General features: G+C 38.9%; 1 protein-coding gene across 2 annotated transcripts; it reads right to left on the bottom strand.

The window, feature by feature from the left end:
• Positions 1-4,456: 4,456 nt before the first annotated feature.
• LOC129769595 (nucleoporin seh1) lies at positions 4,457-6,074 on the bottom strand. Of its 2 annotated transcripts, none has more exons than XM_055771961.1 (4): positions 5,848-6,074; positions 5,127-5,779; positions 4,926-5,080; positions 4,457-4,793 (listed from the first exon to the last, which is right to left on the bottom strand). In XM_055771961.1, exons 1-4 carry the CDS (start codon positions 5,956-5,958, stop codon positions 4,618-4,620), a joined length of 1,095 nt encoding a protein of 364 aa, XP_055627936.1. In that variant the 5' UTR covers positions 5,959-6,074; the 3' UTR covers positions 4,457-4,617. The 2 variants fall into 2 exon arrangements, with proteins under 2 accessions (XP_055627936.1, XP_055627937.1); XM_055771962.1 differs by having other exon boundaries at positions 4,926-5,071.
• Between the last annotated feature and the right edge of the window lie 11,473 nt (positions 6,075-17,547).

Below are 17,547 nucleotides of genomic sequence, written 5' to 3'. Positions count from 1 at the left end.
CCAAAATCAAAACAAAAGCCGAGACACAAAGCACAGACAAAAACCCAACGAACCGCCCGTCTCCGTCAATTATTCTTTTCTACAAATCTTGCCGGTCGTTTTTGTTGAACGTATGCTGACGGGTCGCTACGTTGCCGGTGTACGTGAATGTTTCCATAAGAATTCCATAAGAGAATAATTGACGCAACGCAACGTGACGTAACGTGAACGTGACGTGGATGTTGTATGTGAATCGCACTTAAGGAACCTAAACCGTTGAGTGGAGATAGGCAAAGCAGTTCACTTTGATGAACGGCTCAGCCACTAACCGTTCACGTATGTGAAGCAGTTCTTTTGAACCGTTTTTGAACATTGATTTTTGATGGAACCCAAAATACAAAGCATACTGTAGGAGATGAGATGAAGATAAAAGAAGAAATTCTTAAATAATTAAAATAGGTATATGCATAAGTAAATATAAATCGATTATAAAATTCTTGTGTTTCATCCGCTCATGGTCTATGGTAAAGCATTGGCTCTGTGTGAAAGTTAATTCATGGACTACGCATACACACGAGCAACACGTGAGAATATTCCTCCACAAACAAGGAGAGGAAAATAATATAAGAACGAAAAGAACCAGCGTTTCCAAATGTCTTTTACAATAATCCAGATGCATGAGAAGTATAATTAAGAAAATTGGGAAACATTGGCACCATTGGTCCGAAAGAGTATACGAAAAAAGAGCAATTACCGGATATCTCTTTGACTGATGCATATCACTAGTTCGATGGAACGTCAGTCTCTAGAGTAAAGTTAAAAGAAACGGTCGCTTAATTTTAACGATTCCAAAACGGAAACACGACACATACATGGCATCAATTCATAGAATCCGGAAAGTCATGGCATGGTTTATTGAATAGGGACTCCAGATTCTGAACTGGTCAGCTTTTTTACTAGATCAAAACCCTATCAGGAACTTATGAGGAGTGATCGTACGAATAGTAGATGCAACTTACAAGCAGTATGAGTGATTTGAAGAGCTCAAACGAGCAATATCCTCTGCGTAGAACGAGATACACACTACAACATGGCGCAGTTTGGTCAAAACCACCCCGAATGGGTTATTTGAACTGATTGAGAACTAAATATGACCTATGAATTAGAAACTTATTGTAATTCATGTGAAATTGTCGTTGATTTTGTAAAGAAGTGAGAGTTCTTCCATCTGGCTCTATAGTTGTGAAACACTGTTTCGCGTTTCGAGCCTGAACACAACAATAAAGTTCAAATGGCCAGTCTTTTAAATGAAGATAGTTGTTATATTCTACACTACATAATTCAATTCGATCTACTTCTTATACTTCTGACAGACATACAACTGTACTAGCGTTGTGCTTCGAAAATTGTATGTCTGTCACCATGTACAGCGCTAGAACCATGCAAGCAACTCGGTACGATCGTTGTACCTGTACCGACCTATTTTACTGCTGTACATGACTACAGTTGTACTGTGCGCAGCGCCATAGACGGTTAGTGGTGGGTAGCATGAACAAACAAAATCAAAACACTTGCTATACATTCTTTTCATTGACTTTCTCTTGAGTTAATAACTCAGTTTGGAAACATATTTGTTGTGTTTGATAGTTTAGTCACCAAATTAAAAATTTTTTCATTGAAATATTGGTGAAAATACAATGCAATAAATTTAAATTTCTGATTGTCAGTTTGACATGCGGTACAATGTACAACCAAAGTATGTGTGTCATGCTATCGTGGTACCTGTACAACGCTGTACACGTACAACGCTAGTACAGTTGTATGTCTTGTCGTGACTCCTCTTTTCCATCGCACTGGTTTCGCACTTTGTAACTACTCGCCTCAACAATACTCGAGAGAATGAAGTGTTCTATCGAACTTGCGGCAGACATTAGCAAGAGAGGGTATGAGATTCGTAACTTCTCATTTTTTCCCATTCTCACGCTCTAACCGTCAATCGAAGCATAGAATGAAGTGTATTTCTCATACTCACCTCAATAAATTTTCCTTCTCCTTTTAAGTCTAACAGCGCTCTCACATCGCTTTTCATTCATGGAGAGCCCTATGATTCACCATGTACACTTGGTAAACATTCTTTTCATTAACTTTCTCTTGAGGTCATAATTCAGATTGGAAACTTGTTTGTTGTGTTTGATAGTTCAAACGCTAAATAAAAACCTTTTTCATCGAAATGAGTGGGAGAAATTGGTCAAATTTCTGATTGTCAGTTTGACATGCAGTACAATATCCAATCAAAGTAAGTGTTTCATGCTACCGTGGTACCTGTACAACGCTGTACACGTACAACGCTAGTACAGCTGTATGTCTGTCCCCGGCATTACATATCTCTGGAAACTCAGAAAAAATGAATGGTTCTATAGTTGTGTGAAACGCAGTGTAGTACAGTGAAAACTCTCTATAGCGACAACGTAAAGGACCGTCGTTATAAGGAATTGTCGCTATAAAAGTTTGTCGTTATAGATACCTTTGATTATATGTACGGATCGGGACCACCGTACGACGAAACTGTAGAATAAAAGTGGATAAGCACGGACCAAGACGACCGCACAAACGGGTATGGCTCGAAACCGTGTGGGTACAAAAGAAAATGGAAAGAAATGCGGATCGGGACGACCGTGCTGTGTGAAAATGGTAGTAAAATATTTGTGGATCGGGACGACCGTATGAAAGAATGATAATGATAAGAGTGCGTATCGGGACGACCGTGTTTTGTCAGAATAGAAGTAAAATTGTTTGCGGATCGGAGCGACCGCACCAAAAATGATCATAATAAGAGTGCGGATCGGGACGACCGTATGAAGAACAGAACTTGACTCGATATTTTGTTAGTTAAACGTCAATTAGCAATTAGCTCATATATCTCAAAGGTGGTTCAAATATCATCTGTGAATGAAAATACACTAAAAGAAAATTCACATGCATTTGTTCTTTTCGTTTTTTTATTCAATTCTTTTTTTTTTTTGGGAAGATATGTGGCATGCCCAGGCCTGGCAACACGGGCATCGTCAGTTTACCGATCAAGTGGGCTAGGCACTCGGCACATTTTTTGCTATCTTATCAGAAGGTAGTCACCGTTCGTCTTCGGGCGGTCTCCAATTATCTCGCGGACGCTAAGGGACACACAGGAACCTCTAGTCGTTCGCACCAAAGCAGAATTGTTTTGGCGGATTTGGGGTGGGAGGGAGGTTTTGGTTTGGAGTACGACACCCGCTGCAGGATCGTGTTGCTAAGGGCAGTCAGGTGTGTCTCCCTCCTACCATTAGTTTTCAACAAGAAACTGGTAATCCTGGATACGATCGCCGAGATCTCCGAGGCGGCTTATATTGATGGCAGGAGGCCGGAGACAGTGCCTCGTGTAGTACCTTGTTATAGATCGATGCCAGAGTTTTTGGGAACTTGTCTCCAGCCAAACACGTCAGTTCGAGGCCATAAGTGAGGCGGCTACTGATGATAAGATTGGCCACATGTAGCCGGGTCTTTCTGTTGTTACTCCGGTGCGGTTTGGAAATACTTTTCAACAGATTGAACCGGGTGACACAGCTCTCATTACCTTCCTCGAAATGGCGGAGGAAGCTAAGTTTGTGGTCAACCAGCACTCCAAGTATCTTTAGCGTTTTTCGGCGAAGGATGTTGTTTTTGTATAGCTTGACCCTGGAGTTAGAAACCTTATGTCTGTCGTTGCATATCACCATACGATCGCTCTTCTGCGCTGGCATTGATTGGAATCCTATGGGTGTCACCCACTACCATCAGAAGAACGTCGTCCGCGTAGACAAACACGAAGACTCCCCCAGGCAGAACCTGAAACAGACTATTCACTATTCGACGAGAAAGAGAATAGCGGCAAGAACAGAAGCTTGAAGTACTCCTGTCTCCCTGTGGAAAACTCGGAAGCTGATGTTACCAATTTTGACCTCAAAGGTTCGACGTGTGATGTGTTCTTGATGAAGTGCAGTAATTTACCGTCAACGGCCAAATCTGCCAGTTTTCAGTACTAACGGGATCCATGTTCTGTTGTACGAGTTTTCCAGGTCCAGTGCATGTGCTGACGGTGTCTTGTTGGCTTCGGCTATCACGTCTCCGAGGGTCGCGAAGTAGCTGTTGGTGTCCATACACGGCCGGAAGGTGTACTGTCGATAGTCTAATTTCCTGTTTACGGTTAGAAAGATGACCGAAAGCGCCTGTTCGCCATTCTTTCCCCAATCTTGGATGAACAGGAGGTTAGGGAAATTGGACGGTAGTCTCTCACATTGTTACTGCTTTGGCCAACCTTAGGTATGGATATTACTAGGCTGAACTATAAATATGTTTTCTATTTCACACAGCGGTGGAACACAACATCCTAAACTCATTTAGATAGGAATGTGTCCCGATAGTAAATCGTCGAACTGTTACTGCTATATTCAGAGAGAGAAAGTAACACTGCAAGGAAATGTCTTTATTCTTCCAATTAGCTTACCAGACAAAAAAACTATTCCTAAAAGAAAGCAGAAAATATCTGACCTGGAAATATTACGTTTTAGGTGTTACACTTCATATAATTTGACGGTGAAACAAAAATCATTGCGCGCTACTTGATCAGTGTTTCCGGATTTGGCTAGGATGACTGATGGTACCACGCTTGTAATACTTTGCAGTAGCGTTTACTAGGCTGGACAAATTCAAAGATGGAGTGATGGAATTCTGTCGCGACTGCGATTGGCTGTTTTCCGCTTTGAGAACCGCTGCGCATCGCCAATTTTTCAAATAGTTCACTGTTGAAGAACGTGACATTAGAGGTTTTATTAACTGAACAAAGACCCATTCTCATTGAATGAAAAGAAACGTTCATAAGCAATATTGATGTTTCGTTCCTGAATGAGAATCGAGCTTAAAAGTGGGCATACTTCTCCACATTCGGACACAGCCATCATCTCCAGTAGACGCAAGCATTGTACCGGTGATGTTCCAGGTTACACGCCAAACTGTGCAATAATGATCGCCAAACTGAGCGACTGGCTGGACATCCATTCGTGTGTTCGATGTGGGATCCCTGGAAGTTCTAGCTTGATTAGGAGTTGCGTACCGAAAGCAAGTAGCCAACTTACATCTGCGGTTTTATATTAAATATTTGAACATCTTTGCTAGCCACTGCCAAAATGTGGTAGCTTCTGCCGACATTCGGCGCAAAAGCAATATCGTGCACGGGATCGGTAATGGAGTTGATGGTTTCAGTTTTGGTCCAGCGTCGCGTGTTTTCGCAGTACTCGAAAATGAACACCTTCCCACCGGAACTCTGCGAAGAATCATCACTACCCGCGGCAATCATTGGAGCGTGAAGACGAAACATTGATTGGTTCCACGAGAGACAGCTCAGCGGAATCTTCAATGAAATCTCGTGCGATAAAGTCCACTGGGAAAGATTCATAATATCCGGTGCTTCATAAACGCGTATGATCCCGTCGGCTGAACATGTAGCCAGCACCAGTCCCTGGGATTTAGGTCCAAATTTTACATCCGTCACGCTTGTGCGAGAATCAACCAAGTTAGTACGACGAACCCAACGTTTCACCGGGGACATTGTTGGGGATCCCTTTTCGCCCACAGTTTCCTCCCAGACTGAAACTGTTCTGTCGAAGGAACATGTCGCTAGCACTTGACCGAATTCGGGATGAGCCCACGAGAGTCTCCATACGGAACCGGAGTGTGCCTTCCAGCTAGCTGTGACACTCCACACCCCGTTGTCGTTCTGATCCCAAACCTAAAATTGAAAGTGCATTTAGATTTTTGCTTGGCTTTTAGTCGTTTTGATCGGCTCAAAGCCCTAACCTTCACGAACTGATCACTAGAACAAGTGGCCATCCTTTGGCCGTAGTAATCATAGGCAACATCGTGTATAACATCTTTGTGCTCGGTGTGAATAGCTTGATTCTCGAACATTTTATCTAGTTTACAACAGTTAACGTAACTAAATTCGACCGTAAATCGCTCACTAAACAAGCACACATGTACACCAACGATGAATCTCGCGCAAAATGCTTTGTTTTGACGTTTCTCTGCCCGAGAGTGCACAATAAACATTTCCCTGGTCTAGATGAGTTTCGAACGGGGTGGAAACCACTGGGCCCAAACGTCATCATTCTCATCAACATCATCATTGTTTGGATTTTTCTCCACCCCGGGTTCTCCAATAACAAAGTTCGCTGACATTCGATTCCATCTGTAATCACTGAACGGTCCCACATTCGAAGTGCGGTCGCGGTTTTGTGCGGTATAACGGCATAATGCAAAATGTTTTTCGCGTAGAATTGTTCGGAAAATTGAGACAAGTGCAGTAGTGGTCCAGTGAGGTGTCAGAATTGTGTGTGGCTACAAGTGCTTGCCTTGGACTTTTGCACTGATTAGAGTGAACAGAAAGTGAGTGAAGAATCGATCGATCTTTGGAAAGCCGAATGAATCGTGTGGAAGCCCGGCAGGAAAATATGGATAAGTGTATGTTGGATTTTCCGATTCCTCTGCTGATTTTGATTGACGTCCAATGCTAATGGCTACATTGCCAGCATGAATTGATTGTGTCCTTTAATTGATAAGATGTGTAGGCCGAGAATGTTACTGCTACTTCTATGACGGCATTGTTGTCTCCAATTAATATGGGCTCAGCTTTTTCCACCAATCAGAGGCGATGGTGTGATTTTCGTCATCATCATCGTCAGCAGCAGCGGCAGATGGAGCGAGCGTTCGCATGTGTTAGTGCTTGCGGTTTGGTCCATTATTTACATTTGCTTTCGCCCCCGGTGACATTCCGCTAGGAAAATATTGCCCCCCCATACAGTATATTAATTTCCAATTGATCATTTACTTATATTGGAATTATGACGAAAATGAATCGGTTATGTTTAACGACAATTCATTTACCGTAATCTCAAACTCGACTGAACGGAATGTAATCTTCCACAATGGATAATTTTCTTTTCAAGGGCAATCGACCCACACTAGCAAACCGTTTGTCGTTCAGGGCACGATGAATGACATTGAATTCGTTGCGCTGCCCTAAGAAGGTTTGAATTATTGGGATTACCTTCCTGCTACCTTATTTCCTCCGTTTGTTTATAAAATCAGGTGTGTGGTAGTACATTTGCATGACAACAAATGCGGCATGTGAGACATTACAATTTAGTTGATCCACCTGCCAGGCAAGACAGGGTTCGACATTTCTTTACTTTCAATGATATTTTTTTATTTACAAAATAAAATTTTCGAATTTCACGAAAATGCAGACGTCGTCACTTCTAGGCCGCGGTTACACTGGATGCAGACTTATGTTAAAGTTTTAATGTGCGGTTTCGTATATTATGTTTTGTACGAATTCATGACAGGAGGCACATGCGGAACCCTACGATTGGACAAATATATTGACGAACCATTTTCCAATTTAATGTAGGGTAAATGATCTTGGTTTGTCCAGTCGAAAATATGATCATGGTTTGCCCACTTTTTTGAATGCTCTAATTCAGCGCTCCTGTGTCAAATAAGGCCTTCGAATGTTTCGAAACATATAAATGAAATGGCCTTTTACATGATTTATAGTAGTTAAATAGTATATTTTTACGAAATCACATGTTTTAAAGGATTATAAAATACACCTTCTATTTGTGTCAATGCGCCCGTCATTCGAGCTAACTTTTAATCGATCACCAGATGATTATTTGGCACATATTCAGACCTTTTCTGGATTACAACACTTATAAATATTGTAAACATCATGCTTGCTCACAATTTGTATCGGATTTACATCGCTAAACCATTAAATTAACGCATTTTGATGAACTCAATTCTGATCATGAGTTGTCCAATTCAATAATGTTGTTTTGTCCACATGATTTCTATGGCAACCGCTTGGCGCGCTGCAGTTTGTTTATGGTGTGCTTCGCGCATAGCAGAAGTATGGTTTTTCTGTGTTGATTGTGTTGAGGTGAACACTTCTAAAATGCCCAAGAAAAGACAATATTCTGAAGAAAGCCTAAATTATGAATGAATCAATATGATGACAGTAAACTCAAGTAATGATAAATGCAACATCTAATTGTGAATTCGAATGCTTTCATCCAATAATGGAGATTTCTAAAACCGGACATACCATGATAATTTTTTTGGGCAAACCATGATCAGAGGTGGTCAAACCATGATCATAATTCTTCTTTAAGGAAAATCGTTAAAAAACATAAAAAAAATAGAATAATTTCAACACCTTATGGTAGTATTAGAAACTAGAGACTTGGGGCTTTTCAACAAACTTAAACTCGTATCGATTATGTGTGATTTTCATGAAGAAAAATCGATTTGCATTTACTAGTTGCGTAAAAACACCCCAAATTGGACAAACCAAGATCATTTACCCTAGATACTTCCTTGTTTCCTTGTTTATTAAAGTAAATACAAAAAATATGGGAGAGTGGTGTCCAAAACACGACCGGGAGATATTGCATTTAATTCGCCTTGAATTCAACTATCACTTTCGATGTTAACTTAACAAGGAACACAATTTTTATAATTAACTCTTTAGTAGAATTTTTCGATGGCGTGATTTTGTTGTAATAAATTCAAATTTTCATATTAGGTCTCAAACGGCTGCGGAAGGGAGGCTCGAAAATGACTTCTCTCAAGGCCGATAGTTGAGAGTTTAGTTCCAAAACACACAGAACGTATACTCAATGGCAAACCCTTATTCTACTCAACAAACGCATAATTTACTGCACAGAGTGATTGCACTGAACTACGCGAGCGATCGGCATAGCAGCAACATTTTCATATTATCTCTCGGATTCAATATGACATTGGCTGATCGCTGTCTAGAGTGTCAGTAAAAGAAAATATCGCAGTCGCGTAATTTATATCTCCGTCCGATGCAACGTGACATGTTTCATCATTATTACTATATTACTCACTCTTTTTGCAGCACAACTGTGAGAACACAAAATGGCTTATAACATTCGATCAATAAGAACGCGGTATTTTCATTTGGGTATTGCTCAACATGTTCCAACTATGCAATGGTTACCTTGTATAATGTAATGTATATATTTTTTCTTTTGATGAATGCGTAGAAATATTTCCTATCGATTGATGCAAATACCTCTGCGAACTATCGAGAAATGGCGGTAATAAATTACAATATTATCTCTCTCCATTCTCATTGCCCCTAGGACGAACGCTGCATTTGATTCGTGTATCAGCGTCTTTCGGAGGGCAGCTGAAAAGCAAATTAAGGAGAAACATTATTCAATTCTCTCACATAAAATAAGGCTCACTTGCTGGCATTCAGCGCCTGGAAACTGGACACAACAAGCGTTTTGAGCAAATCCAGTAAATCCAAATCCTTCCTAGTCCACGCAATGTGAAGAATTACGTATATTGGTTTCTATTTTGTACCATTTAGTCAATGCCAAAGTACCAAAATTACGTATATCTACAAACTGATCGGTAAAATTGTGTTGAAGCTTCGGGTAACTAAACTGCCAATGTGTTTGCAACGATTTCGTGCAGTGGACTCTGTGCACAAGAGAAGTGAACGGTTGTGGGCAGAGTTGCCAATAATATTTTTCAAAAAACTGGAAAATTGCTCCTAAAAAAACTGGAATAAAACTTGATCCTGAAAAATCGTTCTATTTTAAGAAGTTCAGCTTTGAGTTATTCAAAACATTTTTTTTTATCTATTCCGGTACTTGAGAAATAGACCTTACCTCGAAGCTTCGTATAATATTTACATGTAGTTCATAAATAGCGAAATGAACCATTAATTAACCATTCGAGCAGATCGAACTAACGTTTCCCACCACTCGAACATTACTGTGAAACAATATTCGAAGAACTTCTATTGGTTTCAGAGGATTTCTTTCGGTAATCTTCTCAGGTTACCTGAAGATAACTCTCCTCCGTCGCGATCTAATTTCTATAAAGCTTACGCATAATGGAACATAGCTCCGGGATGATTGTTTCTAGAGGAGTTCTCTCGGCTTCTCAGAAAGATAACTGTGTCCCTTCGAGATGGAAGTTCAATATAGATGAATAACGGAATATAACGCCGGTCCGATTGATTTTAGAATTCTTCCGGTTATCTTTTCAAGTTTCCCAAAGATAACTCCGCCGTCGCGAATGGAGTTCTATAAAGCTATGAATAACGTATCGCCGGAACGATTGATTTTAGAGAAGTTCTCTAGGATACCTTCTCAGGTTTTAATTGTGAGAAGCTCTTTTGGATTGGATGAAATTGATTTGGATTGAGGAAGATTCGATAAATAATATAATATACAGCCGGTCTAATTAATTGTACAGGTTTTCCTTTTTAGGTTACCTAAAAATAATCTTTGCCGCGTGAGATTTTCGGATTTTCATTTCGTTGAAGTGTCGATTGATGTAAACGGATGTAAACGGAAGCAAGATTACTTAGGTTTAATATTCATATCAATTAAAGTCAATGGAGCATATTGATATATTAAACTTCAGAATGAATTGGAGGACCTACAACATATAATGCTTATGTAAACTCAAAGTCAGCATAGCACGCGGGCTCTATGAACCATTTAGGGTTAGATTTCTTGTTATGAACATTGCACCAGTCGTTGTTGAAATGGTAGATCAATTGGTCTGAACTTCAGCATGTTTTGAAGGACCTAGAAAATATAATATGTATATAAACCTAGAACGTTGCTGCTCGGGTAGACACCACACGCTCTGCGCACTAACCGTATTGAATTCGGAAGTGTAAGCAGGAGGAAAATAACACTGAGAGTGTGTAAGAAAAGAAAGATCGATTCAAGGCAAATACACCCTTGATCGATCGAACGAATAATGTCAAAAAACGAAATTGGTTAAGGAATAGAAAGGGTGAGGGAGGGATAATATTTATGCATTGTGAATTTATTTCACATAAAATTGGTAAAACTGAAGCACAATATAAAAAAAACTGGATAAAACTGGACAATATTTGGAAAAAACTGGAAGATTTCGAGGTTTAACTGTTTGACTAGATCGAAGAAAAAAAAACTGGAAGAATCCAGTTTAAACTGGAACATTGGCAACGCTGATTGTGGGTTCAATCAGATCTCCCCATCGATAGTCTCTCTCGATTCTCTCGCAACCCGAACTTAGACAACCAGATCCAGTTCCGCAATCGGTGCGCTGAGCGTAAGGTGCTTTTATATAGCGGCTCTCTGAAAGCTTGCTTGGCGCAGTCTCTGTGCACTTTTCGGTGAATAGATAGAGCGGCCTATAGAGGCGAATGAACTTCAAAGTTTAAAGCCTCTTAAAAAGAAAGAAAGAAAGATAGAGCGGCGCTCACACGCTCTAGTAAATTGCCAATGTATAGGCGTAGTTTAGCAGTCGAATTGGCGCACTCCAGATGACTGAACTTCATCCAGTTTTTTGTGTGTATCGATTGAGATTCGCGATATATCATCACAAATCAAATGTAAATATGGATACTGTTGGACAGGATATTGTCGATGAGCTTTTGCAAAAGCCGTTTGCGATAGGGACTGTGGATGAGAAATTACTTTTTGCGAAAATGGATATTCCGCGGCCAGAATTGGACAGTAAGAAACAAGCATAATTTTCAAAATTCAATTGTGAAAAAAGTTGTCTTCTCAGTTCACATGGACTGAGCTTCCGAGGTCACGATGAAAGCATAACGTTTCTAAATAGAGGAAACTATAAGGACATGTGTAACTTTTTGGCTACGAAAGATATGTCGTTTTCCGTCTTCATAGATGCCACGGCAGTATTCTTTGGAACATCAGAATAAATTCAGAAAGAGTTGTTTACTGCCTCAATTTGGCGTATCACCTGCTAAGCTGGTTGCACAAACATATGATGCAGCTCGAGTGATGTCAGGAGATAAAGAAGAAATCCAGGCCCAAAGTGCGATTACGAGTTGAAGAAATTTATGCAGCAGAAGATCCCGAGCTTGTGCAGAGTCAAGTGGACCTACAGCTTTAGGATGATCAACATAGTTGAACATATAATAAAGAAATTTATACTTGTATGGAAGAAATGTATCTAGATGACACAAAGTAGGATGGTGATACGATTTCACTCGCACTAGGGCTGCAAGGATACATGCTGGATTTTGATACAATTTTCTTCAATCGCTTCAAATTTCATATTCTGTACCGTACACTACAACAACGAGAACTCTAATTTTGACAAAGTGGAATTAGGAAATGGACTGCGAGTATTCTCTACGAAGCCAGAATTTGCCGAGAAGGAAATACCAGAGATTATAAAAACACTGATCGGTAGCAATCTTGACGTTATTTTTCCGGAAATTGTTTTATTCCCAAAGCTAATACTAACGCTTTCTCCAACCACAGCATCGGTCGAACAAAGTTTTTTAGTTCTTTATAGACTGAGAACCTACTTAGGATCAACGATGGGAGAGAAGCGACTGAAAAAGCTTATGATTATGGCTATTGAGAACAAATCGCTTCTTGAGCTTCAACATCAGAGCAATTTTTTTGAAAAAAAAATTGCGACCGATTTGCGATTGAAATTTCATTACCGTATCACCAGAAGGAATTTAATTAAAAGGATAATTTGTCTCTGAAAACAAGACTTTAATATTATGTTCAAGAAACATTCTATCGCACTCCATTACGCATCTAAACTTATGCAATGTAATATTGAATTTATATACAATCTACTACGCACGGTTATGGAAAATAGCTCAAAATAAGAATTAGACTCAGAAATGTTTGAAATATGAAGAACCACTAGATAGTTCAGTCAATCCACTAACATTCTTAGATAAAGAAAACAATATTCGAGCACTAACTAACTCGTTTATTTTCCAATGTTGAGAAAAAATTTAGCAAATTTCGGGTGTCTCTCGTTCACCGTGTAGGTGCACAGCTAGTCAATTTACTCACGAGACGCCACTGGATTTAGGGAATCGGAATGAATAGCATATCAAACAAATATTTGATAATTTCCCATTCGATTGGTATTTCAATCATGTGAATTAGTTCGTGGTGAAAATAGTCATTAGCATTAACTTTATTTTATAAAAACGTGACCGGTTTCCTGATTTGACACCCTTACTGTAAGACGTAGTCCTACGTCAAAAAGTATATATATATATATATATATATATATATATATATATATATATATATATATATATATTCACTCTAATCTACCACCAGAAGGAATTTAATTAAAAGGATAATTTGTCTCTGAAAACAAGACTTTAATATTATGTTCAAGAAACATTCTATCGCACTCCATTACGCATCTAAACTTATGCAATGTAATATTGAATTTATATACAATCTACTACTCAGAAATTGTTGCAAATATGAAGAACCACTAGATAGTTCAGTCAATCCAGTAACATTCTTAGATAAAGAAAACAATATTCGAGCACTAACTAACTCGTTTATTTTCCAATGTTGAGAAAAAATTTAGCAAATTTCGGGTGTCTCGTTCACCGTGTAGGTGCACAGCTAGTCAATTTACTCACGAGACGCCACTGGATTTAGGGAATCGGAATGAATAGCATATCAAACAAATATTTGATAATTTCCCATTCGATTGGTATTTGAATCATGTGAATTAGTTCGTGGTGAAAATAGTCATTAGCATTAACTTTATTTTATAAAAAAGTGACCGGCTTCCTGATTTGACACCCTTACTGTAAGACGTAGTCCTACGTCAAAAAGAATATATATATATATATATATATATATATATATATATATATATATATATATATATATATATATATATATATATATATATATATATATATATGACTAGGTTGAATGATAATGAGACAATGAGCTTTTGCGAAAAATTTAGACAATCGTTTTTCACAAGCTTCTCCTGAGGCGGCTTTTTCAGGTGATACACTTGGACTATAAGAACCCTCCAACCATATCCCCCAAAGCTTCTGGTGAGTCACTAACGACGTGTGAGGTCTTGCGTTGTCCTGATATAATAAAATTTCCCTTTGAATAGCCAAAGCTGGCTGATTTTGGGTGATTGCTTTCTTTAGTGGGTTAAATTGTTGACAATATAGACCAAAATTAGGAGTTTGGCTGTAGGTGAGCGGCTCTTAATAGAATTCGATCCCACTAAACAGACAGATCATCTATCCTGGATTACTCACCGTTTGTGCCAGTGCCTCACCTTTGTGTTCATTGTGTTGATTTTACGGCGATCTGCAAATAGAAATTTGATCCATGAGCTTGAGTTTGGGTAGACTGTACACTTCGTAGTGGCTCTCCGTGATTGACCTGAACCAGTGAGATTGCACAAAGAACACATTGTATGGCGCTTGGCAGTAGCAAAAAATTCTCATTCTGCATGTTTCGGTGATTCGGTGATTCATCAGAGAAAAGGAAGGAATGTTAGTATGATATTCGCAGCCAGAAGATTCGCCTCTATAGCGTGGTTGCCTTGCGATTATCACGGAATAATTGTTAGCTGGAATGGGTAAGAAGAATCAGCATTCACTGTGGTAACTGATGTGATTCTGAGAACGTTGATTCTAACTATTAGGCGAAACGAGAAATCGGAAATAATATCCATTCTGATCGGATCGGTCATAAATTTCGTGATTCATCGTCCGTAGTACGTAGGTATTTTTCCTGATCGAAGAAGGTCTGTGTAGCGCCCGAGCGGTCCAAGGCACTTTCTTTAGGAAATAAATACAACTTTTTTCTCCAAGCTGTGAGTTCCGACTCCCCTATATTTGATCCATTTTCTTTTAACGAAGCATTCCTAATCTTATTTTCTACCGACTGCACTCCAGAGGCGGTGCTTGTTCATTCTTACCTTCTCTCTGTTTATCTCTCTAACGCTCTATCTCCATTCCTTCTCTTCCTCCTTACATTCATATTGGAAAATCCTTGGTTGGATTTTCCCCTATCTCTTTCCCGTTAAAATCATAAATTCTTATTGAAACTATTTACACGACCCGCCATAAAGATCGTTCGGGGAGATGTATTTATTTAGGCTCGAGCCTATTGATAATTTTGGGTATACAAAACCCGCCTGTTTTATTGGTCGCTGCATCTGAGAAAACTCCTTTAAAAACTCTCGAATTTTATATTTTTATTCATTACTCGTAGCACATATTATTATTTTTTTCAATCGTGGCGACGTAGGACTACATCTTTCAGAAGGGGAATGCCTTTTTTGTTTAAATTGACAAAAAATAGAAGCATCTCCATTTCCCCAGCTCGCAGATGCAAAGAACAAACACTACCATTTGTGAACGGACATAGTGGAATGGAAAGATTGTTATTTCAGCCCCGCCCGATGAAAACAAGAACATAGAAGCAGATGATTTTCATATTCTTTTGCACAGTCTTGCTTTTCCAGAGAGCAGATGGCATCAAATCGCAGTGCGATTGTTTTTGCAACTGAAAATCCAAAGTAGAACTCGATGAAGTGAGACAAAGAGTCGGTTTTCATGCCGTTTGGTGAAGAGCGTTTTGGTATTTTTGTATCACACGTAATGTTAGGTCCCTGAAGAGAAGCGAAAATCACATCGTAAACCCTACCCTTTAGTAATTCATTAGCTAGCCAGAAATACATTAAGCGGATGGGTCTTTTTTCAACCGTGAAGTATTTATTACTCAATCATTAGTAGCAGAAGCGATAGTAAAAGTAAAGCAGTAACATCACCAGCAATATCAAATAACTCAGCAACATCAACATCAGCAAAAGAGTGTTTAATTCCGTGTGACAACGTGAAATAAAAGACAACGTATGTGTTTATGCTTCGCTGTCGCAACGGACTTTTTTTCTATTGTTTCTTCAAGTAGTAAATGATTCGTTCTATTCAGAACTAATTTCCAAAAGGGTTTCCGCTGTGAACTTTCAAGCTCAAGCATCCAGAGGAACGTTTCCATCAGTCTACCACCTGACCAGAGCCTCGAATTTTGTTGATTAGAAATGCGGAATAATTGTGGTTGTGATGGAACAAACGTATAATCGTATGTGACCGTGTGTATGTCATATGGGAGAAAGGCGCCGTGACGCCGTTATAACACCAGGAAAAAGATTGATGCTTGCGACGCATGCTCATTATTCTCGTGCTCGGTGATATCATTTCTGCGATGGAAATTGACTCTAATTGGCATGACTAATGAATACAAACCTGCCTCTTCATTCAACTGAATTCAATCCACACTTCTACTTCCCCCTGACACGATCTCTTAACCCGCGTACAAAATCTTATTTTTAAGTCCTTATAAAGTGAAACGAAAACTTGATTTCTAATACAAAAAAGTAATTACACCATTATTGGACGGCTTATTGTCTACCCACCGTGAACTCAAACCAACGAACTTAGACAATTATTAGTATGCTGTAAAGGTCCTCGCGCTAGTATTAGTAAATATCGTACAAAATAGCGTACAGTTTAGAAGGTATTCTAATCATAATTTTAATTCACATTGTCTCCGAATTCAATTTTGTGAAAAAAAAACATACAGAAAAACGGGTTTATATCAACAAAACTCACAATTTGTTTGGTGGTTCTGAACAGAACACTGCACGCTATTTTATACGTCTGAGTAATTTTCGTGTACGATACAAAAAAAAATTAGCATACCTGTAAAACATGTCAAACCACGTTGAACTCAAACATCGATACATGCATACGTGATACATGAGAGAGAGAGAAACGCATTTATTTTGAGGGGAGTCACTTCAAAATGCAATGAAGTCCATTTGGAGAGGGAGAATGAAATGAGATAGTCGAGTCGTAGAGAGTGATAGCGACTAAACGCCCGACTGAGTCATGTTGACGGAGAATTGGAAGGGACATTTCTTCACAGTCCGTTGACTATCCTCAGTTGAATATGACTATGCCGAGCCCTGAATGTTATATTCACCGTCAGAAATGTCGCGTGGTTCCCCTTTTCATCGTATTTCTTCAATCGCAGCGAAGGTGGATATATTTGGGCAACATGAGAAGGAATCATATTTCATACATATATTGAATCATATTTCGGACGCTTAAGGTATATGGTGCAGAAAACAGGTCTAAACTTTATGCACAGGTATTATTTGGTTGATATTTTTAACAAATTAGTTCAATGTGCTTTTAAGCTTTCTACTTTGGTATGTATTTGATTGAATACATAAAAAAATCATCGAATAAAATGCTTTTCAAATGGAGCGAATAAAAATCAAACTTCGGACACTAAATCAAATTTAGGACAGATTGAATTCAAATTTCGGACACTTTATTTTGTAATTTTTGGACGAAAATTACATTACACATGATTATATTTTATAGTCAACTGTGAAACACTTACCAAGCAATCACAGTAAACTGCTAACGATGATGAGAACTGATGAAACACGGGAGAAATTTAAATATTTATGAACGGGAAAATTCTACGTGCTAACGCTAAGCAAACATCAAACACAAACGATAATGAGTAGTGTCGTCATGTTTTTGCCGATTATGTTATAATTCGAATGTAGTTCTCATATGAAATGATAGTGAAACCAAGG

The sequence above is a fragment of the Toxorhynchites rutilus genome, chromosome 2 (genome assembly GCF_029784135.1).
Source record: "Toxorhynchites rutilus septentrionalis strain SRP chromosome 2, ASM2978413v1, whole genome shotgun sequence".
NCBI classification, from domain to species: Eukaryota; Metazoa; Arthropoda; class Insecta; order Diptera; family Culicidae; genus Toxorhynchites; species Toxorhynchites rutilus.
The sequence above is the reverse complement of the archived record's forward strand: the minus strand, read 5'-3'. Positions and strand labels throughout refer to the sequence as shown.